Raw genomic sequence first — 27,972 nt, forward strand, 5'->3', positions numbered from 1 at the left:
GTTCTAAAACCTGAAAGCCACCTTCACACACCTTCTTACTCACGTGCGGCCCAGAGGCCTCATCCGTCTTCCTTCCCATTCTCCGAACCCTTTCTTGCCCCTCCTCCCGTAAGCTTCTTAAAATGGGTCTGGAAAACCAGCCAGTTTCATGGAGGTTCAGCCAAAAGAACAGCTGCCCGTATCTGGCGGACTCGGGGTATTAAGAGGAAGTCCATGAATTAGAGGCTACAGGAACCAGGATGAATCTTCCTCAAATTATTTTGAGAGGAAAACAAGTCATACTGTTTATGTAAACTTTAAAAACATGTAAATCACCACACAACATTTAGGGACATTTACTAAGGTAGTAAATGTACAAAGTCAGGAAAAGACAGGATTCAGGGTGCGGTTACTTCTGGAGGGGAATGGACTGGGTGTGCTGCTCGAGTGGGTCCTTACTATCCGGTACACATATGGTTCCTATGCTGGGTGGTGGGGACATGGGTGCTCCTGCCATACCTTTTTAAACATTGGAACTATTTTATAATACAGTTTATATTACATTTGTAAAGAGACATGTGAATATCAAATGAGGAAAGTGAAGAAAGGTCAAGTACTAAGCCCACTCTCCACACTGCTCCCCATCCCCACGCCCTTACACAAGCTACAGCAGTTCTGGGTCACTGCTATGTGGGCTCAAGAGAAAAAACTATCAAATGCTGTAACCTGCACCAAAGGAGCAATACAGGCTTCCTGAGGGATACTCACTGATTTTCACTTAACTCGAGCATGAGTAAGATGTAACTTTGTCAATCACATGGCAGGCTCTGTTCTAATAATCTCTTTCCAATGTCTTAAACATTCAACAGCCCTCTGGGGTAGGGAGTATCATTTTCTAGATGGGGAAACAGGCTTTTGTAGGACTGTTATTTGCCTAAGACCACACAGCGTGGAAGTAAGTGGGGTCTGCAAATGACCCCACTTACAAACCAGAACACACACACACACACACACACACACACACACACACACACACACACACACACACACACACACACACACACACACACACACACACACACGACTTTTGACCAAACAGCTTTTTATTGAAAGACCGTAACACAAAAGAAAGCTGGGGAAGGTGGGGACTGTCCCTGTCGACTCTACTCTGATTCCCATGAATATCAGGGAGGGAGACAGGAACCCAGAAAGGAAAATAAAAGAAATCCTGATCAACCCGGCTAGCCCTGCTCCAGGGCCCAGATCCTGTGTCAGAGCCAAGGGCCAGGAAAGGAAGGAGGGACACTCTCCATCTACCAGATTCATCTGCCAAAGTCCACCCTGCCTGCCTCAGGCCTCCAGGAGCTTCCCCAGGAAGCGGAGGTTGAGGATCTTGAGCTGTTCATCAAGGTCCATGCGGACTATGCCATCCTCGCCATCAATGCTCAGCAGGACACCTGTGGCTTCCCGATCCTCACCCAGGATCACCTTCACCTGGGGGGGGGGCGGGGACAACACGACACATGGGGTCACGGTCCTTGGCAGCAGCCCAATGCCCCCACATCCCTTTGTCCTCCCTTACCTTGTTGTTCTTGGTCGGGGTGATGGGCTCCAGGTGCTCACTGGAGATGCTGACAACCTTCTCGCTGTCCTTCAGGTATACGGAGCACATGCCTCCCTGGGGGTGGGGACAGCCTGGTCAGCCTGGCCTGCTCCCAACACAGGACTGATACCGCCCCCCCCCCAAGGGACATAGGATCAGGGCTTATTCTAAGAAGTCACTTTCCCAAAGTGACACAGGGGCAGGAAAGGTGAAGGCTGGGCCTGGTTCCAAGGCCTGGGGTCTGTGGTGTATGGGGACAGGGTGATCAGATCAGCAAGGGAAGCTCCAGCATGAAGCTAACTTAGGCCAAAAGGGAGACGGTTTCTCAGGCTCTTGACTCATCGTGTCCCAAACTGGCCTCAGTTTCTTCCCCACACTCGCTTCTCATCCTGGGTCTCCGTCTCAAGGATGGCCCAATGGTCCCCGGCCCCAGCCAGAGCTCTAGACTTCGTTTTAGTCAGCACCTTCACCAACAACCTCCAGCTCTGAGGCCTGTCCATTCAGCCTCCTGAGGGTCTCTCCCACCTCCCTCTTTCCTCTCCTCCCCACAGCCCTGTAGTACAGCCTGACCTCCCTCTGGGCTCCCAGCCCCGATCCAACTATGACAGAGCAACATAGTGAATTGATTCCAAACCACGGATCTGATCCCACCACTCCCCTGCTTAGATTCCTCCACCACCTACCAGTGCCCTCAGGACACAATCCAAGTTCCCCAGGCTGGCATGTGACCAGCTCCAGCCACTCCTCTGGCCTCATCACTCACCTTCCCCCTTGAATCTTTATGTTCCAGCCACAATGAAGAGACTTCAACCCCCCAATTTGTGCCAGGCTTTCCCTCACCTCCAGGCCTTTGCACGTGCACTCTATCTAGAACACACTCAACCCCTTCCCCAGCCATTTCTCTCGGCTTACTCATGTTCATTCTTCAGGTCTCAGCGCAGATGTCACCTTCTGCCGGAAGCCATCCCTGATCCCTTCCAAAGTTGGATAAGGTGCCTCCCTGGGTTCACATAGCTCCCCTTGCCCTCTGGGCTTCCTATATCCCAGCTCTGGCCACTTGGGCTGTCACTGTCTGGAGACGTGTCTGTCTCCCCCACTGGAATGTGAAATCTGTGAGGGTAGGGCCTGGAGCTGTCTTCCTCTCTGGTGTTTAATTAATTCAATTAATATTTACTGAGGGGCCAACAAGGTGTCAGTCCCTCATCTAGGAACTGGGGCTACTTGGGAAGAAAATATAGGCTTGGTAATCAAAGAACCACACCAGGGTAAACTTTAAGCTTTTAAACAGGTAGATAACATGAAAAAGAATTACATGGACCCATAAGAGACAGATCTGAGACAGCCCAAGTGCTTTCTTGAAGGATGAGTAGGAGTTAACTAGACAAAGAATGGCAGGAAGAGAGTTCTAGACAGAGGAAAGTAATAAGCAAAGGCCCTGAGGCTGCTGAGAATTCAGTGACTGAGAAGAATGGAGAGAGGCCAGCAGAGCTGGAGCTGGGAACGCCCGGGGGGCGTGGGTGCCTGGCGCTAAGCCGAAGCCTGGCACAGAGGAGCACTTAGTCCATGTTACTGAACTGATCTTAGAAGAGTATGTCAAAAAGTAACCACACTCCTGGGTGCCAGTCACTGTCCCAGGCCGCTGGGGGCCCAGCCATGAGCACAAAAGGCAGAAGTCCCTGGCCTGTAGAGCTTACATGCCAAACCTTTCCACATCTGTTTTTCCAGCTATAAATGAGTACTGGAAAATGGGGATAGACAGTTAAAAAGAAAACAGAAAACAGTAACCAGAGGGACTGGGGACCCCAAAGGAAGGGATGCCCGCCCACCCACCAGCCTGGGCGCTTACCGTGACACTGCGGATGACGCCTGTCTGCCCCACCACTTGTGTATCCAGGTAGGTGTCCCGCACCTTCACCTGGATGTCAGTGGTCACCCAGTCGCTGGAGTTCTGCTCAATGCCTGAGCCCGGTGTGTGTGGGTTGTAGCCACCAGGGGAGGGAGCTCCAGGTGTCATCGGACTATAGCCAACAGGGCTTGGGCTGGGGCTGGCCTGTAGGGAAAAAGGGATGGGGTCATTGGGAACAGGTTATTTGGCCTGGTTGTCCCTATAGGCCCAAGGCCCATCCTAGCCCACCACCCTCAAGGGCGTGCCAAGTGAGCAGTACCTGATAGGCCATGGGCGAGGGGGTGGGGTGGTAGCTGGCTGGGGAGTGGGTGTTCTGGTAGCCTGCTGGGCTTGGCGCCACCTGGTGGTAGCTCTGGGGGCTGGGGCTGGGCTGGTAGGAGCCTTGCGGGGAGGGGGCTGCATAGGGGGAGAACTGGTCTGTGTTGTACCTGCAGAGACAAGGAGAGGTGGGGGGCATTAGCTGGGGGCATTAGAAGGGGAGAGAAGGAGGTGGTGGCAGTGGGGAGGGTTTGGACAGCGGTTGATAAGGCCTAGCCCCAGTGGACTCACATGGCTGGCGTCCCTGGCGTCTGCGGGTTGTACTGTGGGTTGACCTGCGGGGACGAGGGGTCTGGGTAGCCAGGTGTTTGGGGATTGGGGGTGCCCCCATAGGCCTGTGGGGATGGTGTAGGCTCATCATCGAACGCGTACTCATATTCTTCCTCAGCCCTGTTGGGGAGAGACGTCTGTTGAGAATGACTGTGGTGATCGCAATGATATAGCAAATGCTTCCAGAACAGCGCTGAACACCAGGCAAAACCAAGGCAACTTCATCCTCACAAACAGCCCCACCCAGAGGCCTCCATTTCACAGGTGAGGAGACTTGGGAAATAGAGATGAGGTTGCCCAAAGTCACATGACCAAGATCACACAGTTTGTCTCCAAGCCCAGGTCTTGACCACAGCATGCTACTACGATGGGAGCTGGAAAGATTACTTTGCCCCCAGCCCCAGCCTTGCCTACCCCTTCACATAACCAGCCTGGGGCTGAGCAGAGAACACAGGGTGGACCACACAGACCGGTCCATCACACAGAAACACAGCAGAACCATTCACGCACATGGGCACACACACCCAGTGGCTCAGGGAACCCCGCCCCAGCCCCCAAGCTCCTGGCCCTCACCGTGACGGTGTGTTAGGATTGTTGGGGTCCCAGGCCCCACTCTGGGCAGGAGTGCGGCTGCCATCATGCAGGGGCGTCTGAGAGCCATAATGCGGGGTGCGACTACCTGGAACGGGAGAGATGTGTGTCCATCAGTTCTGTCCTGGCTCCAGATCCCCCCACATTGCCCCTCATCCCCGTCCCGTGGGAGTGCTCACCATCCTGGAGAGGCGTCTGAGAGCCGTACATGGGCGTGCGGGAGCCAGAGCCGTACATGGGCGTCTGGGAGCCATACATGGGTGTCCGCCCATAGGTCGAGGTCATGCCGCCCGGGCGCCGTGAGCCCCTGTAGACACAGAGAACAAGTGGGGTGAGTAGGGCTCTTGCACCACCCAACAACCTCCCTCCCAGCCCTGCCCTGGCCCGTACACTGTGGTGAGGCGCTGACGGTCCACTGAGATGGTCTGGCAGGTGGAGTGCAGCTCCACACGGGCTGTGGACTCCGTGGCATCTTTTACCACGCCAATGTAGCCTGGTGGGGAGGCAGGAGGTCAGGCTGGGTGGGCTCTCCTTCACCGTGCCCCTCCCCAGGCCTCCACACAGTCTTGCAGGTCACCTTTGTAAGGCCCCTGGGAGATGCGCACAGTCTGGCCGATGAGCTCGTTGTCTCTCCGCCCCCGGCCCCTGCTCATGCCGCCGCTGCCACCACCCGGGCTGCCAAAGCCACCACGCTGACCTGGGGAAGAAGACTGTCACCAGTCCCTGGGGCCATCCTCTCATGTGCTGTGCCCACAGTCAGGGTACCCTCCAGCCCCCTCTTCACCTGACTCCCTCCACTCTTGGGTTAGGAGGCTCCTCTGGGGGCCCACCACCAGAGCCCTGGGCTTTCCCATCACAGCCCTAGCCACCCTGAGCTGCACTGTGGTAGGGGGTCGGGTCTTCCCTGGGCTGTGAGCCCCATCATGGTCGGGCCAGCCCAGAGCAGACACTCAGTGAGTGTGAGCTGAACAGCCTCTCTCTTCCACCCCCCAGACATATCCCCACCCCAAATTCCCCTCACCTCCAGCACTGGGGTGCATGGGGCTGCTGATCCGGGGGCTCATAGGGGCAAAGCCACCTACTGTGAAGTTGGTCACATCTCGCGGCTGGGGAAAGGGCAAGAAGTGAACAGGAAGGCAGGGCCTGGATGACAGGCTCCCAGCCCCTGCACCACACTGCCTGCTGCCATTTGGGAACAGTTCCTGATTGAACCTGCCCAGCAGCCTTGCCTCCCTCCTTCTGGTCACAATGCCTCAATTTCCCTTTGGGAAAACAGTCACCCCTATGCCATTGTGGGCCTGTCAATCAAGAGGCCCAGGCCTCCCTTGGGCAAGGAGATTAAAATGTGGTAGTCAGGAATTTAAACCCCCAGTGACACAGAAACTGCAAGCCATGGGAATTCAGCATTCCACCTGCAGGGCCTGAGAAAACCATCTCCTGGTCCCAGCTCCCCAGATCCCAGGTTTGATTTCCTTTCTGATACCTGGTTCTGTACAACTTCCCTACAAATCCCACCTCAGGAACTCTGCTTTCCCCTGAGACATTCAGGTGGCTCTCTGACCCTTCCTTCAGGTCTCTGCTCAAATGCCACCTGCAGCAGCGCCCATCATTCTCTGTCTCCTTATCCCGTTTTATTTTTCTTCATAGTGCTTGCCATCAGTCCCAATTGTATTATGCATGTATTTATTTATCTGTTCATCTCCAGAGCAGCAGCACTAGAAAGGCAGAGATTTTTCTGTCTTGTTCACTGCCGTACCCCCAGTGTCAAGCACCTAACAGGTGCACAATAAAACTGAATGAACAAATTATTTGGTAAATAGCTCAATATCCCAATAACCCTTTTTTTCCATACTTTGCCAAGGATCTGACACTGACACTTGCCCTCCTAATCCTCCACAAGCCCATTCTTGTCACTCCTGGGGCCAGGGTAGGTCAGAGAGCCGAGTCAGGTGGCCAACAGACAGGGTGCCACCATGCCTGTCTCACCTTCGAGCCCCCTGCCAGCACCAGATGGCGGGTCTTGCAGACAAACATGCCCCCGTTCTCTACCAGTTTCTTGCAATGCAGGAAGGCGAAGCTGCGGAAGAGATGGCGAATCTCGCCCTCCCGGCCCTGGATGGGGAAGGACAGTCACTCTCGTGGTCATGCCCCACCCCAACTCTTTCAGATGTGACAGACGGGCAGGAGCTTATACTCACTGAGTGGGGGCCATCAATGACCTTGACAATGTCTTTCACATGGATGTTGTTCTGTTCTGAGTCCAGGGCCACGGCAAAGCGGTTGTCCTTCTTCCGGGTCACAGCCTGGTGCCTGACAGTCACCACCTTCCCATACATGTTCAGCACCTACGGAGGGAGCGGAGGGGATAGGGGATACTGAGGGGATGAGAGTAGAAAGGGGTGAGGTGGAGCAGGGCTTCCCTACAGTGGGATGATTATTCCTGTAGGAGACTGTCCCAAGCTCTGCAGGACATCTAGACTCCCTGACTCTGGGGCAGGTAATGTCAGAGAACCACCCCCCAGGCACTGGGTCAACCGAAAATGTCCCCAGTCATATTCCAAAACACCCTCTGGGAGGAGCCTCCATTCCAACTGAGCATCAGGGACCTGAGAGATGAGCAGAGGAATAGATGTTAACATAACAGCTAATGTCTACCCATCACTCTGTGCCAGACCCATGCTAAATTCTTCACACAAGATTTCACTGAGGCCTCAAAATTTCCCTCTGAGATGGATGCTGTCACAATTCCCATTTTATAGAGGGGAAATCTCAGGCCCAGAGAGGGCAAGTTACTAGCCCAGGGTCATACAGCACAGAGCAACAGAGCTGAGATGTGAATCCAGAGCCCAGGGTCCTAAGCATTTACGCTCTGTGGCTCCCACATGCACGGTGAAGGGGAGGAAGGCACCAGCAGTACCCAGCCCTTGAGAAAGCACCGAATGCCTGGGTACGTATCTGATGTCATGGATTCAGTCACAACTAACGAAGTATATGCTGCTGCTATCTTCTTTTTACAGGGTGTGATACTGAGGCACCGAGAGGGTAAATGACACGCACTTGCCTGATATCACACAGCTGGCCATGGGTGACAGAGCCAGGTCTGCAACCCTGAGCAGTCTGGGATCTTAGCCACCATGTGCGGCCACCTCCCAGGATGAGGAGCTGGAGGGAGAGGAAGCCCCTAGAGTAAGCCTGCCTCTGCGTGCAGCACACACACCTGGAAGGTCTCCCGCTCCAGTCGCACGATGACACCCACGGTCTGGGGGTCCAGCTGCACCAGCTCCCCCCATTCATGCTGGCCCCCGACATCCACACCTGATGCCGTCTCCGAGCAGAGCTGCAGGTCCCGGGGGAGCACCTTCAGCTGTGGGAGACGGGAAAGGGTGAAGCAGGGTCCACGTGGCTCATCGGCCTCGGTCTCCTCCTGGCACATTCACCCCACTCCCAGCCCTCCACTAGCTACCTCGTGCATGGTGAGGTCCGAGAAGAGGATGACGAAGTTCTCCTCCACCCGCACAATGAGGCCTGTGTCGCCCTCGAACCGGCCGGCAATCACCTTCACGTGGTCCCCCATCTTGAAGTACTTCCGAAGTTCCTGGGCCGGGAACTCCAGCATGTCCTAGGGATCGGGTGTGAGGACAACAAGCAAGTCAGGGGAAGTCACCACAACCCATCTGTCTCCCCATCTTCAGATTCCACTCGTGGTCTCAGAAAGACCCTGGCCAAAACCCACTCCAGGCTCACCCCCAACCACAGACTACCCCAGGCCACCTGGACCAACCTCAGCCTGCCCCGGAGACTCAGGATATCAGCCTGGACAACACTTTACCCCGCACAGAGACAGCCTGTCCCCAAGACATATGACACCAGACTAGACACCTCCTCAGACCCACCTGGAGACAGCCTCACCCCAGACACACCATGTTGGGCCTAGACAAGCCTCAGACACAACCACCCCTAAGCAAACTAAAACCAGTGACCTCAAGATTACTCCATGGTTTCGTCATGCCCTCAACCCACCACGTACACACGGGCAGCATGGTACCCACCTTGAGGTCCTCGTGCTTGGGCATTATGGTGATCTTGTTGCCATCCACGCTGAGGATCTTGCCCTGCAGGTTGATGAGCTCACCCTCACACACCTCCACGTTGTCCCCAGGTTGGAAGTTGTGTTCCCGCTCCTTCCCTGTGGGGGCAGGCACAGGGCTAACTTGAGGGCTGCTCACCATGGGCCGCCCCCTCCTTGGCCTGGGTTACTGACCAGGACCAAATACCTGTGCTTTCAGTCACCACCTCGAGGTCGATGCCCTCTGGCTGGTCCTCAAATTTCTCCAGCTCAGAGAGTGTGGGCTTCACACCCTCCGTGATCTGAGCCCCAAGAGACAAGAGGAAGAGAAGGAAGTGGATGAAAGTCAGTGTCACAGCCCGGCTGAGCGGACTGGAGAGATGGTGAGATTAATCCCCTGGGGATACTCCTAACTTGAGGATCCAAGACAAGCCCAGATAACCCACTGTTCTGGGGCCTGGACTGCAGGAGGGAGAAAGCTTGGCCTCCCCGCTTCCCACCGCCATTAGCACGACCCCCTCTGGGACCCTCACCACAGCAGACATGGCAAAGCTCTTGAACAGAAAGCCCTTCCGGCTGTAACGGTTCCCCTCGAAGATGAGGAAGTCACCATCAGAGGCAACATCACCCCCCAGGGACCTGGGAGTTTGTGGGGGAGAGAACATTGGAAGTGGAGGTTAAGAGGAGAATCTTGCTGTACCTCAGTCTCCTCTGCTGGCAAAGGGGGAAAAGGGCACAGGATGCCTGAGCCATCCCCCCCCAAAACACACACCCCTTGGCGAGAGTGACCTCTCACAAAGCCCGAAGGCCCCGCCTCAACAGAAGGGCGCACAGCACCCACCTTCTTGCACCCTGCTGCCCCCCGTCCCTGCTTTATTTTCCACTACAGCAAGTTTGACCCATCTTCCTAACTAGAATGGCAGCTCCAGAAGGGGGGGACTTAGCATCTTTTATTCACTATTTCCCCTATAACAGGGCCTGGCACACAGCAGGCACTCAGTGAGTACTAGCTAGACAAAGTATCAGACACTGCTAACAGTTAACACTCACGGACACATATGACCTCACCGACTCCTCCCCAAAGCCCATGACATCAGTAATATGAGCCTTGTTTCCAGGGAAATGAGAGAAGGAGGCTCAGGGAGGGCACACCACATGGCCAACATGGCCGAGCCCTTGAGTCTGAGAGTCAAGATTCAAATGCAGGGCGGTGGGACTCCCAAGCCTGTGCTTAACTCTAATGGCCCTGCATGTGGGACAGGGGGACCTTAGTTCCTGCCCATGCTTCTAGAGTGGGGAGGGAAAGCCTGCCCCGCTCTCAAAAACGGAGCGCTAGGGAGCAGGCTGAGCTCCTCCTGCCAACTGCTCAATCATCTTCTCATTCCCACGCTACATTTGGCAAGAGGCGAGACTGCTCAGCTGCGCATGTCTGGGCACTGCGTCAGACCGGCTACTGGGGGGCAGGGAAGGGTCACTCTAGTTTGTGCTCAGCAGGGGATGTCCAGATGAGTGGAGACCACTGGTGTAAATGAGTCCAATTCAGGCATGTGAAGTATTAATCTGGCCTGGCCTGGAGGTATTAGCCCAGGCTGGCAAATCAAAAGGCTCATTCTACAGTCCAGCCTTTAAGAGAATGAAAAACTGGCTGCTCATGATGTGTTTCCGGAACAGGACCAGAGGAAAAGTGTCACTGGCTCTTGTTTCTCCAACTCCTCCTCTCCTGCCCTCCCGCTGGAGCCCCCGGCAGCCCTGGAACACTGGAAACCCTGGACTGCTCCAATGCTCTATCCAGCGGGGAGGGGGAGGGAGACACCCTGAGTGGAAGGGGCTCTGTACCCACAACTGAGGTGTCCAGGCATCAGGAGATGAGGGTAAGAGACTTTATAAAGCCTGATGTGTCGATAAATCTCATTGCAATATGTGATACCATTAATCACACTTACTAGGTGTCAAGTGTTGTTCTGGGTACACACACATATTAAATCATTTGAGTCTCAATACAATCCTAGGAAGTGGGGGTTACTATTATAATCTTTGCAGCAAAGGAAACCAAGGCACAAGGATGTTAAATAACATGGCTAAGGCTATACTGCCAAGTTAACCACTCACAAACCACGGATGGCTCCGGGAGCCCAGCCCTGTGGGGGAACCTGCAAAGGCATATCCTACACCACAGCTCTGGGCACCCGGCCTGGCCCAGCCCAAGGACACTCACCTGATCTTTTCTGCATCAAATAGCCTCTGTGGAGGCCGCTTAAACTTCTTCCTTTTGGCAAACCAGTCTTTCTGTGTAGGAAAAGGGGCATGAGTAGGAAGGGTGAGGGACGAGGGCTTGGCCACCAGCAGGGGTATCAAGCACCCCCTCTCCCCACTGGCAGCACATCCCCACGATACCAAGCTCATTCGGGCCTTGATGCGGTCGTAGTCGATGCGTGGGATCATCTTTAGGGAGATGGTGTTTTGGCTGGGCTCCACGTAATCCACCTGAGAAGGCCAGACAGGTGGTCAGCAGGGGCCCAGCCCTCCCCTCCTGACCCCGGACACAGAAAGGGAAAGGAGATGCCAGGAAGGGCAAGGGACAGAGGGTGATGGGGAAGAAATGAAACTGCTGACAAGTCCCCCAAATTCACTCTCTAGCCTGTCTTCCCTCCATTCTGAAACTGAGTATCCACTACCATCCTGACATCTCCACCTGGATGTCTAGAAGGTCCCGCACACCCAGCGTAACTGCAACTAACCTCCTGATTGCCCCAAACCCACTCCTCTCCCCATCTTGTCCCTCTCCATCCTTCCTTCTTCTCAGGCACACAACGTGGGAGGCATTCTTCACTCTTTTTCTCTTACACCCATATCCAACCTGGTAGCAAAACTGTCAGCTCTGCCTTCAAAAATTCTGACCTCTCCCCCCTCCTCTACTACTGCAGCCTCAGTCCTGTCCTACCATCACCTGCCACCTAGGCTGTGGCAGCAGTCTCCTCACTGGTCTCCCTGCTCCCGTGGCCCATCCAGTCTATTGCAGGGTTTCTCATCTGGGTAAGCCTTTGTCGTGGCGGCCGTCCCGCGCCTTGACGGATGTTAGCAGCACCCCTGGCTTCTAGCCCCTAGATATCAGACTCAACTCCCTCCCCAGGTGAAACAACCAGAAATGTCTCCATTCATTGTGCAAGGTCCCCTGGGGGTATCCCTGCTTGAGAACCAGTGGTCTAGTCCCAATGCAGTCAGCAGCGTAATCCTATCAAAATCCAAGCCACACTGTATCCCTTAGAACCCTCCCATCTGACTCCAGTAAAAGCCAAAGCTCTAGGATGAGTCACAGGCCCCGTTGCCTTCCTGAACTCATCTCCTGCCACTCTCACCCTCATTCACTCTGCTTCGGCCAGTGACGGTCCTAGCTCATGGGCTGCCTTCTGCCACATCCCTTCCCCGAGAACTCCGCGTGGCTCACTCCCTCACCACCTTCAGATCTTTACTCAACACGCATAGAACATGCACAGAAGATGGTTATCCCTTTCCTGTGTGCTCACAACAAAGTCCAGACTCTGCTTCACCTGATCCTTGTGGGGTTCTGCTCTCTGCACTAGTCAGGGGGCTGGAAAGGACAAAGAGAAAGGAGGGGAGGACAGAACAGAGAGCCCTGGCCTCCTCGGCCACCCCAGCCCAGCCCAGCCCCAGACACCTGAGCGATGTCGTCCTTATAGATGCCCCGCTTGAGGCGGACCCAGGATTTTGGTTTCAGGTTGGCCACCTCCTTCACCACTTTGAGCACATCTGTCATCTCCTTGATGGGCACCATCTGCTGGTTCCAGTAGCCAAGCCGCAGGTTGCCCACGCCCTCGATGGCCTGCTTCACATGGGTCTGCTTGTAGGCCTCCACGTAGATGTAGCCCTTCACATGCTCTGGTGCCACTACCGACTTAATCTGCAGGGGCTGAAGGGCCGAGCCAGTGAAAAGAGACAGTGAGACACGACTGCTGGTACCAGTAATGACCGCCACCTCAGCAGTCTCTCTTCTAGGAATTTATCCCACAGAAACACGTTTGTGCAATGACCCCCACACAGGGACATTCACTGCAGAGCCATTTAGCATAGAAAACAAACAAGACTGGAAATTTTTAAATGCCCCCAAAGAAAGACTTGTTAAGTTATGGAATAACCATATAGACATAACTCGTTTTACTGCTCTTTGGCTTTATAGCACTTTGTAGCTATTGTGTTTTTTACAACTGAAGATTTGTGACAGCCCTGCAGGGAGCAAGTCTATCGGTGCCATTTTCCCAACAGCAATTACTTTTTAGCTAAGGTCTGTACATTGTTTTTTTTAGACATAATGCTATGACACACTTAATAGAATACAGTATAGTGTAAACATAAGTGTTGCATGCAGTGGGGAACAAAAAAATTCATGTGACTTGCTTTACTATGATATTCACTTTATTGTGAGGGTCTGGAACCAGTATCTCCGAGGTCTGCCTGTACCATGAAATACAATGTAGTACTTAAAAAAAACAATGAGATGGATCTGTATGTAGTGACACAGAAAGACATCCAACATATGTTCTGTGGAAAAAGCAACTAGAACCAAAGAGAGCTGGAGTGACTATACTAACAGCAGAGCAGACTTAAAGACAAAAATTGTTACCAGAGACAGAGGACACTTAATAATGATAAAAAGTTCAATCCATCAAGAAGATATAAGAATTATAAATATATATGAACCTAACAACAGAGCCTCAAAATACAGGAAGCAAAACCCAACAGTAATGAAGAGAGAAATTGGTAATTCACCAATAATAACTGGCGACTACAATACCCCACCTTCGACAATGGACAGAACAATTAGACAAAAGATCAACAAGAAAACAGAACACTTGAGCAACTCTACAAACCAACAAGACCTATCAGACATCTATAGCTAGAACAGTCTGTCAAACAGCAGTGGAATTCTCAGGGGCACACTGAACACTCTCCAGGATAAACCATATGTTAGGCCACAACACAAGTCTCAAATGTAAAAGGATTGAAATCATATGAAGTATAATATATTCTTCAACCACACAGAATGAAGTCAGAAATCAAAGGAAATTTACAAGGTTCACAAATATGTGGAACACACTTCTAAGTAACCAGTGGTTCAAAGAAGAAATAGTAAGGGAAATTTCAAAATATTTTGAGATGATGAAAACAAAAACACAACATACTAAATTTATGGGATGCAGAAAAAGCCGTGCTTAGAGATAAATTTACAGCTGTAAACACCAATTGAAAAAAAATTTTTTTTCAAATCAATAACCTAACCTTCCACCTTAAGAAACTAGAAGAGAAAGAGGAAATTAATCCCAAAGCAAGCAGAAGGAAGAAATAATAAAGATCAGAGTGGAAATAAGTAAAATAGAGGTTAGAAAAACAATAGAGAAGACCATCAAAACCAAAAGTTGGTTCTTTGAAAAGATCAACAAATTTGACAAACCTTTAGCCAGACTGACCAAGAAAAAAAAGAAAAAACTCAAATTACCAAAATCAGGAATGAAAGAAAGGACATTACTACCAACCAAACTTACAGAATTTTAAGGCATACTATGAATAACTGCATGATAATAAATTAGATAACCTAAAGGAAATGAATGTTTTGTAGAAAGACATAAATTACTACAACTGACTCAAAAAGAAATAGAAAATGTGAATAGACCTATAAGAGGTAAAAATATTGAATTAATAAGCAAAAAACATACACACACACACACACACTCTCTCTCACAGACACACACACATACCCAAAGCCCAGGATTAGACGGCTTCACTGGTGAAATCTACCAAACATCTAAAAAATTAATACCACTCCTTCACAAATTCTTCCAAAAAATAGAAGAGGGGGGAACATTCCCAATTAATCCTATGAATCCATTATTACCCTGATACCAAAACCAGACAGAGACATCATAAGAAAACTACAGACCAACATCCCTTATAAATATAGATGCAAAAATCTGTAATGAAATAGTAGAAGACCAAATCCAGCAACATGTTTTCATACAGTACGTGAATTATATTTCAATTTTTTAAAAAGCACCTAGTTTGTTTCCGTATTCGCTGTGATAGTGAAAAATGGAAACCACCTTATGTTTACTGTCATGGAAAGATGACTATGGTATTGACAAAAGGCTCTCTGCAGAATGATACGTATATAATACCATTTTTTTTTTAATACCTATTTTTCAATATGCAGAGAAGACAGTCTGGAAAGACACACAAAGCAACAGTAATTACTTCTGAAAAATGGGACTTGGGTATGGAGAGATTTTGGCTTTCATGATATACATGTACCACTTCAGTCCCATCTCAAATGGGGTCACTAGAATCTCGCCCAGGGCATAGGGTAGAAGTTTGAGCACATTCAAAATCATGATTTGCAAATCCTGCAACTGTCCACTTGGTCCCACTGACACACACCCACTGTTTTGGCAGGTAAAAGCTATGCACTCAGCCTAACACAAATCATATTCAGTGAGAAAGTTACCAACCAGCACGTCCTGGTTCCAAAACTAACAATTACGCCTATGATAACAATTACACTTACTGAACACAAGCTGCAGAACAAGTCCCGGCTAAGGATTGGACATATTCAAATATACTTAATCCTAACGATGCTGAGGGGCAAGCAAGGGGCGCAACGAGGGGAAGCGGCTTGATAGAGGTCACACAGTGAGGAAGCAGCAGGGGCAGGATTCAAAACCAAGGAGTCTAAAGAAAAATCTGTGCCCTTAATGCAGCATCTGCTGCCTTGCACGCAGCCGGCATTACTTCATGTTTTGTGTGTTGTGTGTGAATGAGCCCTTAAGGGGCAGGGACCAGCTCTGGCATGGTCACAGCTGTATCCTCAGCATCTCCCAATGCCGGGACCAGCCCAGAGGAGGGGCTCAGTGGATTTTGGTAACTGAGTGAAAGGAGAAGGAAGGAATTCTCCTCCCCAAAGGCCTGTTCTGTGATGCACTTAGCCACACTGCCCTATGGTGGGACTCGCAACCAAACAGTAAGAGGGTGACAGCTGCCCACCAGGGTTGGTGAACAGGCAGAACTCGTTCTCAGGCAGAAAAGGCTCAGGGAGCTAGATGGTTGACTTCCAGAGGGGTGCAGAGGCTGGGGAATCCTGCCAGAAATGCAGAGAGAATAAAGACAGTACCTCTATAAGGCATGAAGAACACTTTGATCCAGAAAGTGGTCATTTTCTAGCTGAAGCAGCTCACCTACCAGGCAGTGCTGCTCAGTGCAAGGGGTATCTGGTACCCCTGAACCTGTACTGTCCCTCACTCTGGGCTTTACCTGTCTCTCACCCACAAGTTGCTTGCCTACCCAACTTACCGTGTCTGTAAACTGGTATGCAATGAACTTGCGCATCAAGGAAATGGCTGTGGCCCGTTCCTCCCCAATCTGGAAGAAGAAAGGCAGACTTAAGAGAAATGACAAGATGGAGAACAGGACATAGAAAAGGGGGCAGGAGACAGCAGCAAGAAAGACAGAGTCAGGGGAGGGCAAGATAAGGGTAGGGGATTAAGAGGTACAAACTACTATGTATAAAATAAGATAAAGCTTTAAGAATATATTGTACAACACAGGGGACATAGCCAATATTTTCTAATAACTATAAATGGAGTATCTTTAAAATATTGTGAATCACTATGTTGTGCACCTGAAATTTACATAATATTGTAAGCCAATTATACCTCAATGAAAAAAAGAAAGAAAGAATCATCAAGCAAAAAAGATAAAGTAAGACAGTGGGAATTCCCTGGCGGTCCAGTGGTTGGACTTGGCACTCTCACTGCCAGGGGCCTGGGTTCGATCCCTGGTTGAGGAACTAAGATCCTGCAAGCCACGTGGCGTGGCCAAAAAAAAGATAAAGTAGGAGAGAGGGAGGAACAAGAGAGATGGAGAGATTACAGAGCAAGAGTAATGGACAGCAAGAAAAACAGGGAGGAGACACTGAGTGAGGGAGGGAGAGGGGAGGGGAGGAGGAGGGTGGGGGGAGAGAGACGGATGTGGAGGCAGACAGAAGGAAGAGAGTGACAGATCAAGAAGACCCAGGAAAGACAGAAGGAGAGTTCCCCCCAATGAGGCTGCCTCTCCCATTCCCCTGCCTCCCCCAAGCCATGAGGCCAGAGCACATACCTTACATTTGACAGTCCACAGATTGGGATCCCTGACAGGAGAGGAAAAGGAAGCCTTTTAGTGAAACTGTCTCCTGATCATGAAACATACAAATCACCACACCCATCCTTCTTCCTCTCCCTCCACACCCTCTCCCTTCTCCATCCTTCCATCCATAAGCAGACAGGAGAACAGTGCCAATCTGCCCTTCCCCTCTTTTCCCACCATCCACCACTCTGTGTGACACTGTGACCTGATTTATTTCAGGGAATGAGCCGTGTGGGCACATCACCCCAGTAAAAATTCCCACCTCGGCCCTCCTGTCCCACCCCCTTACTTGACTCCCGGGAGCAGCTGCTGCTGGGTGATGTCATCCGAGAGCTCATCGGATCCTCCATATACCCTGGAGAGAGAAGGGCCGTCAGGAAGGAAGGGGTCTGTCAGACCCCTGACCCTTCTCAGAAAGGAACCACCTGCTCCCAGCCTCCCATCAGCCCAGCCCACACCCTTACGTCTCTCCCACAGATGACTTTGCGTATTTCTTCATGTAATACTCGCCCAGTTCTTCTTCTCGCTGGTCCCTGGGGTGTGAGGGGGAAAGTAAACAAGAATTGAAGGTTGAGGAGAGGAGGGTGGGCTGACCTGCCCCCAAACCTCCCTTTCCCCTCACTGCTTACCTCCAGAGGTTTTGTAGGCGGCGAGCCCCGGAACGGTCTTCATCCAAGACAACATTGTCGATATTGGAGGCTGCAAAAAAAATGGGCAGATGGGGTGAGTAAGGGGAGATGAAGAGCAAGCAGGGGCCTGGAGAAAGCGGTGCGGGTTAAGGGGGTCAGAGGTGGGTCCTGGGGCAACAGATGCCTCACTGAGGAAACCCCTAACCCTCACCTTCCTATTCTGGCCTACTCAACATCCTGCTTCTCAGTGTCCTCCTTGGGGATGGGGCCCAGCAGTTGGGGACATCCAGCTGTTCCCCATCTCATCGCCACTGCCTAAGCACATCCTGAACTCCATCCCAGCCCCCCAACCCCTTCACCCTGCTACCGGCAATGCTCACACTCACACGCACACATAAACACATACACGCTTTCCCAGGCCAACAACTGCTGGAGACCTGGCCCCAGACCCCCTGCCTCTGGACCCTACGTGAGTCAGAGCCCCCGGGGCCGGGGAGGGGTCAGGGGTGAGGGAGGGTGCCACAGGCAGGAAGGAGGAGATGTCAGGATATGGGAGGAGGGTCGGGGAAGCACACTTTTCAGGTTCTTACCTTCAATCTCTTCTACTTGGAGGAAGAGGAGGTGGTGGTGGTGGTGGTGGTGGTAGTGGTGGTGGTGGTGGTGGGCGAGGGCAGACAAAGTATGAGCCAAATTATAGCAGCGAAATCAACCAATGGGTTGGGGGAAGGGGAAGGGAGGGACACAAGAAGGTTGAAAATCAAAAGTAAAGGCCAGGCACCAGGTGGTGGGGGGAGAAGCCGAAATGTATGAGGCGCACAGAACGGAAAATAACAGGGAACGGGTGGCACTGGCCCAGGAAGTGGGGGGTATCTTGGGATAGAGCCTGTCCCACCCCCACAGCCCCCAGAAGGGATTCACTGGGGCCCTAGGAGCCCAGAGTCCTCTCCCCACAGCCCCCATCCCCCCAACTCATGGGCCTAAAAGGAAAAGGGTGCGGAGCTGGCCTCTCTGGCAACGACAGAAAGAAGCAAGGTGAGGAGGGTGTGGGTTGGGGTGGCTCCGGGCATGGGGGTGGGGGTGGGCTCTCAAGGCCCTCTCGGCCACACCCCCAGTGGTCTCCCAGAGGTGGGGCCCACACACACCTTTCTCCAGGATGTCCTCTGCTCCATCCTCCCACTGGTCCTCATCCTCATACTCATCGTCCACATCTGAAACGGAAACGCCAGGTGATCAGGGGGGCATCCAGGGAAAAGACGACCTCATGACAACAGCTCCCAGGAAACATCTCCTCTGGGCAACAGGCACTACAAATCCCCACCTCACAGGTCAGGACACTGAGGCTTGGACAGGTGAGGCTCTCACCCAAAGCCTCAGAACTGCCTCAAGCAGTAGGGTCAGGTCTAATGTGCAGATCCGCCTGACTCTAGAAGTCATCCCTCCCCCTACCATCCACAGATCCATTTTAAAAATATGATAAAAATAAGCAAGCAGAAAAGTTCCCTCCCAACTATCAAGGGAAGGGAAAATTGGTATATAGTTTTATTTGTTTGTTTTTTTAAAGATAGGATTTGTGGTTTGTTGGTTTTATTATTATTCGCTTACATTTGTAACAGCCAACCCTTATTGAGAGCGTACTGTGTGCCCTGCCCTCCTGAGTACTTCCCAAATTCCTCATTGAATCACCCTGGCAACCCTAAGGGAAGTACCACCATTGTTCTCATTTTACAGTGAGGGCTCTGAAACCCAGAGAGGTCACCTAACTTGCCTAAAGACTCTCAGCTGATACCTGAGAGGCAGTCTGGCTCCAGGGTCCATGCGCTTAACCTCTCCACTACATAACATATACTCTTGTATGTATTGAATATTACACTAAAAACTGAAACAACACACAACGAAAAAATCCAAAGTGTACAGAGGATGTAAGTGTACAGTGAGTCTCCCTCCCATTTCTAACCCCTTTCAATCCCCTTTCTCAGATGCAACTGTGTGACCAGCTTCTAGTCTAGAGGTAATCTGACCTTATACAAGAAATGCATATAAATCCCCCACCACTATTTTCCCTTCACACAATTTTTTTTCCTATAAACTTATTTATTATTTATTTATTTATAGCTGCATTGGGTCTTTGTTGCTGCACGCGGGCTTTCTCTAGCTGTGGTGAGCGGGGGCTACTCTTCACTGTGGTTGCGTGCTTCTTACTGCGGTGGCTTCTCTTGTTGCGGAGCACGGGCTCTAGGCACGCAGGCTTCAGGAGTTGTGGCATGCGGGCTCAGTAGTTGTGGCTCGCGGGCTCAGTTGTTGTGGCTCGCGGGCTCTAGAACGCAGGCTCAGTAGTTGTGGCGCATGGGCTTAGTTGCTCCATGGCATGTGGGATCTTCCCGGACCGGGACTCAAACCCGTGTCCCCTGCATTGGCAGGTGGATTCTTAACCACTGTGCCACCAAGGAAGTCCCCTTCCACACACCTTTTTAACACACTGTTCTGTCCCACCCTCTTTTTTAAAGCAGTACTAGTAGCTTGGAGTTCTTCCATAGCAGCACACGCCTCATTATCTGTCCTATAGTTCATTATACCAGGTTCTTATCATCGATGGGCATTTAGATCACCAAACATTTGCAACTGCAAACAGGACCGCAGCAAGTGTCTTTGTTCTTGTATCCTTATGTACCTGTGGGGTGATCTCCTAAAAGGGAATTGCTGGATCTAGGGTCCTGATGTGGTAGATGTTAATGGGCATCGCCACAGGCAGTGCTGAATGTCACTCCCACCACCACCAAGTAGGTGTCCCTAGTGGCCCACATCTTTGTCACATGGCATGTTATCCGTTCTCTTGATCTGAGCCCATCTGCTGTCTAAGACTTTCTCTCTAAGCAAGGACTCCCTCCCTTTCAGCCTTTCAGAAAAGGGCCGAAGCTCTCTGAGAACCAGGAACACCTAGAGCATCTCCTGCCCCTCTGTTCCCTGGTTTCCTCTCAGGTAAGAAGGTTCCAAGAAAATGAAGGGTGGTGTTTCAAGTCGCTTCTCTTTACCTGCGTGTGGGAAACAAGCATTCTCATGTATGGATGGTGGGAGTATCAAGTAGCAACATTTTCAGGAGCTGATATTTGGCCAAAGATATCAAAAAGCTTTAAAAACATATGCATCGGGCTTCCCTAGTGGCGCAGTGGTTGAGAGTCCGCCTGCCGACGCAGGGGACACGGGTTCGTGCCCCAGTCCGGGAAGATCCCACATGCTGCAGAGCGGCTGGGCCCGTGAGCCATGGCCGCTGAGCCTGCGCGTCCGGAGTCTGTGTTCCACGACGGGAGAGGCCACAACAGTGAGAGACCCGCGTACCGCCAAAAAAAAAAAAAAAAAAAAAAAAAAGCATCCCATTTGTCCAGCAATTTGACTTATAGGGATTTACCATGTAAAAAATCTGCCACGTCTGTGTTAGTTGAAAAAACTACATCTTCATTTTCACTAATCTCTAAGTGAAATTTAGTATTTACATCAATTATGCGCAATGGCAACAAACCACAGTAGTGTTAGCCATGAAATCTGATAATTTTCATAGCACAGTACAGCTATAAATATCTTAAAATATTACTCACAGTGTTACTTCAAAATTAGATTCTTAACAGATCCTCCACTAAATCTTGTTATTTCAATGTGCTAAAAAAGAAGCACATACATCACAATGTTCTCTTAATATTTAGATACTGTATTTCAATATAATTGTTTTCTTTGGAATCCTGTGTATTTTTTTAAATGCATTTCAGAACATGATTCTGAGAAGGGTCAGGGAATCACACTTCCATAGGTTTCACCAGACTCGAAAAGGGGTCACAGTACAAAAAAGATTAAGAATGCCTGATCTAGGTAATAACTTGCATATGTGAGTCTAAATGTTATATGAAGATGCTCAAGGCAATGCTGCTTATACTACTGAAAACTACAAACAACATCAATGTCCCACAAGAGACTGGTTCAATAAAGCACATCACAGAATGGAACAATGTGCAGCCACTGGAAAAAAACAGATATTTCAACAGTGATGATGATGATGATGAGAGCAGCTAAAACTTACAGAGTACTTGCCAAATGTTCAGAAAACTTTCCTTACAAGAATTAACTCATTTAACCTAAACTATCTATGTTATGTCTACCTCCACAAGCACTGAACAGAAAAGCAGTTACAGAACAGCAGAGACATTGTGGGTCTATGTAACATAAATAATAACCCTGTTTTCTGAGGGCCTACTGCAGGCTGGGCATTATACTTTGGGCTGCCATCAGCTTGACGTGCTTTACATGCATAGTCCCCCAAATCCCCAAAATATCCCTGCTGAAGTCGGCAGAACTGCCTGTCCCCCTGTACAAGGGGGAAAAGAGGCTCAGACAGACAGGCAGCAACTTGCCCAGGGCCACGTGGAGAAAAGAGCAGAGCGAGGCCAGAAGGGACCTGCATCTGTCAGCCTCCACTACCCTGTCCAGCTGCCTACTTCTAGGTCATCTGAGCTTTTCACGATTAGTAGTTTTTTAAAGGAGGATAATGGCATTGTAACTGGGTTTTAAAAGGATCTATCTTATAGGAATACATATGAAATATTTTGGGGTTAAATTGTGTATTTGGGATTGGCTTCAACATCATCCAGTGGTGGGTGGGAGTGAGCAGGAATAAGCAAAACAGGGCAGCACTGAGCTGTTCACTACTGATGCTACGTGATGGCACACGGGGGCTCCGTAAACTACCCTACGATTGTGTGTTTGACATTTACCAAAAGAAAATGTTTAAAAAGTACATTGGAGAAATAGAACTGAAGGTGGAAGTCCAGCCTCTGCTCAGCACTCGCCAGCCCTGTCACATACCAGCCTCATCCAGAATGAAGCCGCCGTGGCGGGGTTTCTTGGGGGGCCGGTCATCATCTTCCTCCTCCTCTTCCTCATCATATTCCTCCTCCTCTTCCTCCTCCTCTTCTTCCTCAGGCTCTTCCTCCTTCTCACTACCTGCTGCACTCCGCCGCTCCTCCTCTACCTGCAGGGTCAGGTAGGGTTGGGGCACCAGTGTACTGAAACCCCCAAATCCAGACACCATGCTCTCCACCCCTAAATCTGACCTCAGCTCTGCCTGGACGATCACAGCCCCCTCTGCTCTGCATACATGTCCTTCCACCCTGGCCAGGCCTCCCTGGTAGCCATCCTATCTCAGTGACAGCACCGCCATCCACCCAACCAATATCTGGGAGCTGACCCCACCCCCCAAACTAGATCTCCTTGCTAGCCTCCACCGAGCCTTTAAATGTTATCACTCCACTAGGTTTGGTCCTTGGCTCTTGTCTCTCTCCATGCTACAACTCCCCTGGGCCATCTCATCCACTCCCTTGGCTGTGGTGGACATCTCTGTGATGACTCCCACGTCTGTTTCCAGTCCACACTGCTGCCAAGGCCACTGACCGCCTCTCACAGCTGTTCTATGGACATTCTTTGGTCCTTACCTGTAAGACCTCTCACACCACCGACCACTCTTCATGCAGGGAAACGCTCTTCCCTTGGTGTCTGCCACATCGCACTCTCCTGGCTTTTCTCCAACCTCTCCGCCTGCTCCTCTGCAGGCTCCCTTTACTGTGCTCACCTCTCAAATACTGGCTTCAATCACCAGGGTTCAACCAAGGGCCCACTTTCCTTCTCCCTCCATGCACCCTCTTCCTGGCCATTTTACCTTCCACGATCTCACTTACTGTCTCTGTAGATGACATCCCATCGGTCTCCAGTCCCCTACTTTTTTCCAGAACTAGAGACCCTCCTGTGCCAGCAGCCTCCTGGATACCTTCCTCAGATGTCCTCTGAGCCCTTCACAACCACCACACCCCAAACTGGCCTCTGTGTCTTCCCCTAGACCTGTGCTTGCCTCCTCTAGCTCCCATCAGGCACCAAATTCTTGACCTTTCTGCTTTTTGAGCATCGTCTCTTCAATCCGTCCCTTATTCCCCATCTGCACAGCCCCTAGCCTAGGCTAGAACATTGCCCTCTAAATCTGAATCCTTGCCCCAGCTTCCTTTCTTGTCTCTTGGCCTCCAATCCCTCTTTTTCATACAAACCACAAAAGGAAATGACCCACACAAAACAGTGTTCCCCAAACTTCAACCTTTCGCTCATTAACTTCATGACTTTTTGCCATGTCCACATCGGTACAACCCATTTATCTAATATTTTCTTTAAATTCACTAAAATTTTTACTTCTGAGGCAAACTTTTTTATTTTGAAATGTTTCAGAAGTTAAAACTCTTTAAAGGTTAGCTAGTTATAGACAGAAAGTAACCATAAAGATAAAAGTAATGTTACTAAGTCCCAACATGATATTGTTGCCTGCTGCAGGCTAAGTCTAAGGCCTGTTCTCCCTGCCAAACACAGAGACTAGCAAATTTCAGAAAGGTGTTCAAGACACAGTAGCACTAAAGTGAAACTTTCTCCATGACCCAATTAAAAGATAGGGTGTACAACTAAAAAGAAAATAACTTTCTCACTAAATGAGTCAATGTGGCTTCAGGTCTTATTCTTATTCCACCTAAAAGCACTTCTCATTACTCCCCACCTGGAAAACATCCTACAGTCTTGGGAAACTATGACCTAAAACACGAATCTGGGGGACTCCCTTGGTGGTCCAGTGGTTAAGACTCCACACTTCTGCAGGGGGAATGGGTTCAATCCCTGGTCAGGGAACTAAGATCCCACACGCGCACCATGCGGCCAAAAAACAAAAACAAACCAAACCAAACCAAAACAAAAAAACACGAATCTGATCATTTGGTGCCCTGCTTAAAACACAGCCACGGCTCCCTACTGCCCTCAGGCAAAGAACCAGCTCCCTAGCAGCCTGGTCTGGGAGTGCACACTGTGCCCTCTGCCTCTCCCTCTCATCCGCCTCGCTGGGCTCCCCCTCCTAAATGCTAGGTTTGAGCCACACTGAACCACTTGCAGCATGCTCTCATAGCACTGTCCATCATCCATGCCAGTCCTCAGCATAAAAAGCCTTTCTCTTCTGCCTCTTGTTCATACTTCAATCAAAATACCCTCTCCTTTTTATTATTTCTCATAACTTACATACAATTAAATATATTCTTTTGTATATTATCTAATAATATTTAAAAAATCAAAATCCATTGTCTACCAAAGATAACCCCTAGACATGAATTATAGAGTCCACTTGGAAACAACATACATAGTTACTCATAAATCTTCTGTAGGTCAAAGCTTTTAGCTATGAAATTCTTCCCCCTTCATATGAGGACTTTATGTTCCATAATGAAGGTAAATTGTTCCTACTTTGGGACAATTTGCCTTCTTTATTTAAGTGATACTAGTTAGTCCTTTGGCTGCCTAGAAATTTTAAAAACAACTGATAACTACATCTACTGCCTGCAAGAGAATAAAGGAAAAGGAGCATATGAGGCAATCTCATACATTATTGATAAACACATACAAAGACAATATTGGTACAAAGCTATTTCTCCATATAGCAACTCTGAATTTTATTAATAAATACATATATATATCAAAGATTAATAAAAGAATAAAATTATCCAAAAAAAAAAAATACCCTCTCTTCCAGGAAGTGACGCCTGCCCTCTCCCCACCAGGGAAAGTCAGGCACATTCTCTGGGCTCACAACTCTCTGGGCTTCCTCCATCACAGCCCTGACCACCGAGAGCTAGCTCCCTAAGTGAAAGGCCCATGCTAGCTCAGGCATTGCTGGGTCCCTAACACACCACCCAGCCTGGGGCTGGGAACAGAAAATGACTTTAAAAAAATAAGGCTGACCCTTGAATAACATGGAAGTCAAGGGCTTCAACCCTCTGTGTAGTCAAAAATCCACACATAACTTATGGCCAGCCCTCCGAATACAAGGTTCCTCCGTATCCACGGTTCTGCATCTCAGGATTCAACCAATCTTGGATCATGCAGTACAATTTACTATTGAACAAAAATCCACATATAAGTGGACCCGAGCAGTTCAAATCCATCGTGTTCAAGGGTCAATTCTATTTGCTTAATACAGAATCCTAACTAGCCCACAACGTCCCTTACTTTAACAACTCACACTACAAGAGGACCACAGCCTGACTTCTAGGAACCTTGTCATCATCCCCCTGGCTCAGTCCCAGCAGTCTTCTTTCCAAACCTGGCTCCGCATCTTCTGAGGAGATAGCTCTCACTACTATCTCTATGTTACCTCAGGGCTTGAACGTGCTCTTACACAGTCCGTCCTCAGCATCCCCTGGAGTAACCATCTGCTTATAAAACTACCTCCACCTCAAGACAGAGAGCTCATGAGGGTCTCATTACCATCAGGCTTTAACCACAAGCAAAGTGTCTTGAAGCCATGAGTCAGAGACCAAGGACTCAATGAGACAGCTTCAAGTAAAGGCCCTTCGTGTCATCTTCCCTCTTGTCCCATTCCCACCATGGCAAGCTGAGGACTCCCCAAAGGACGCAACAAGGATTGACAATCAAATGCCTGCAGAGGGCAGACAGGAAACGTAAATAAGTAGGGCAGCTCAAGGGAAACCTATGGCACTCTTCACCTACCTGATGTTTTCCAGAACACAGATTTATGAAATCTTTCCTTTTCTTAAATCTGCATGATGACAAATGGCAATTAATATATCCCGGGAACTGGAGAAAATTCCTAACTTTAAAGAAGGGATGCCACTTCTTGAGAAAAGGGCTGGGGTGTCACTCAGATTGCTGGCTCCTCCCATTGTCCCAGAAAAGCAAGAGAGCTTGATTTTTACATGAAATTTCTACAAGTGTTGGCAACTAACTTAAGCAATAAGTTAACGTTTCTATAATCATACTGCCATCTCTTTGTCTGTAATTGTTGCCTACTAACTGTAAACTCTGTGAAGGCAGAAATTTGCCTTGCTCCACTCTCTCCAACGCCTAGGAAGTGTCTGGAACATAGCAATAGATGCTCAAACATTTACCTGTTCAACAAACGAGTAAATGAGAAATAAATAAAACAGGCTAATAGCTAATAAAATAATATCTGAAATCAGCTATGTCCCAGGAAATGTTTATTTGGTTCCTAAAACAGTGACATTCAACAGACCCCTTTGGGTTGAAGCTAAAGTGATCCTTTCAAAATATTAGATCACATGTTTCCTTTGCTCAAAACCTTCTCATGGCTTCATCTCACTCAGTTAAGGACAAATTCCTCACCACAGCCTTTAAGATTCGACAAGATCTGGCTCCTGTTACTTCTATGTTGCACTCACTCTGATCCAGCCAAACTGAACTTCTTGTTACTTTCTGAACACCACAGACATGCTCCCAACTTTGCACTTGCAGTTCCCCATTACTGGAACACCCTTCTTCCACATGACATGACTCACTCACTCACCTCACAAATCTTTTTCCAAATGTCACCCTCCCAGACTCACCAGGATCACCCTACCCAAAGTGCAACCAGCACTCCCTATTCCCCTTCTCTACTCTACTTTTCTCCAGAGTGCCTTCTAGCTCACTAAGTGATTTACTTCTCAGTTACGTTTGTTTACCCTCACCAGAGCAAAGAAAGATTCTAAAAATCTGTTTTGTTTACTGGCGTAGCCCAAGGGTAAAGAAGTGTGTCTAGCATGTAGTAGACGCTAGAAGTATATTTCTGGAATGACTGACCACACCTAAATACAAAAACTAATAGTGAGTTCTTACTATATGCCAAGTCCTTCAAACACATCACTTGTTAAATCACTGGACCTGGAACATCCCGGGTCTCCAGCACCTGAGCCTCTGCTTGACTTGGGCTTGCCTACTTCCCTATCTCTCCCGACAACCTGGAAGCTCCCAGAGGCCAGAGATCCTTCTGATCCCCGCTAAGCTTCCACATGGGCCGTTCTGCCCTGGTCCTGTCCCCAAGCGCAACGCCTCCCCCAGCGTCCCAGCCACAGACCTCGGCCTCCTCGCCGTCACTGCTGCGCTCGCTGTCCTCCTCCTCGGAGAAGTTGCTGTCTTCGCTGTCCGACATCTTCTGCTCGCAGGAAAAGACGGCGGCCTCAGCGCTTCCCCCAGTTCCGAGCCCCACTCCGAGCCTCAGTTTCCCCTCGGGTTCCCGGGGAGAAGAAAAAGCGCACTTCCGGCAGCCTTGATCCGGCAACCGTGATCCCAAAATGGGACCACCCCCCGACACACGCCACCCGCTATACCTCCCGAGTCCCCTAATCTGGTCTCTACACCTCCTTGGCCCCCGGCGACTCCCGGGCCTGCCACCACGGCCTCCAACCCAACCGCTCACCGTTCAGGTGCCACCTCCGCCTTCGGCACCAGCTGCTGTTCACACGACGCCTGGCTGAGACTGACGTGACTCTCGCGGGAACCTACCACTTGGCCCCGCCTAACGCGAGATTTCTGGGGCTCATCCCCGGTGACGCACTTCCAGGACGCC

The 27,972-nt window shown here is 50.1% G+C and overlaps 1 protein-coding gene across 1 annotated transcript; it reads right to left on the reverse strand.

The window, feature by feature from the left end:
• Window positions 1-1,064: 1,064 nt before the first annotated feature.
• SUPT5H (SPT5 homolog, DSIF elongation factor subunit) lies at window positions 1,065-27,888 on the reverse strand. The gene is made up of 30 exons (XM_082676412.1): window positions 27,823-27,888; window positions 27,481-27,558; window positions 22,401-22,566; window positions 18,695-18,760; window positions 18,143-18,154; window positions 17,553-17,622; window positions 17,388-17,456; window positions 17,213-17,278; window positions 16,897-16,927; window positions 16,090-16,158; window positions 12,410-12,661; window positions 11,128-11,217; window positions 10,949-11,019; window positions 9,267-9,372; window positions 8,942-9,035; window positions 8,717-8,853; window positions 8,131-8,286; window positions 7,885-8,031; window positions 6,866-7,012; window positions 6,654-6,779; window positions 5,689-5,773; window positions 5,245-5,364; window positions 5,058-5,160; window positions 4,847-4,974; window positions 4,650-4,755; window positions 4,038-4,196; window positions 3,748-3,916; window positions 3,429-3,632; window positions 1,562-1,657; window positions 1,065-1,473 (listed from the first exon to the last, which is right to left on the reverse strand). Exons 2-30 carry the CDS (start codon window positions 27,553-27,555, stop codon window positions 1,330-1,332), a joined length of 3,264 nt encoding a protein of 1,087 aa, XP_082532538.1. The 5' UTR covers window positions 27,556-27,558; window positions 27,823-27,888; the 3' UTR covers window positions 1,065-1,329.
• Window positions 27,889-27,972: the final 84 nt, after the last annotated feature.

The sequence above is a fragment of the Grampus griseus genome, assembly GCF_964374135.1.
Source record: "Grampus griseus genome assembly, chromosome: 19".
Lineage (NCBI taxonomy): Eukaryota > Metazoa > Chordata > Mammalia > Artiodactyla > Delphinidae > Grampus > Grampus griseus.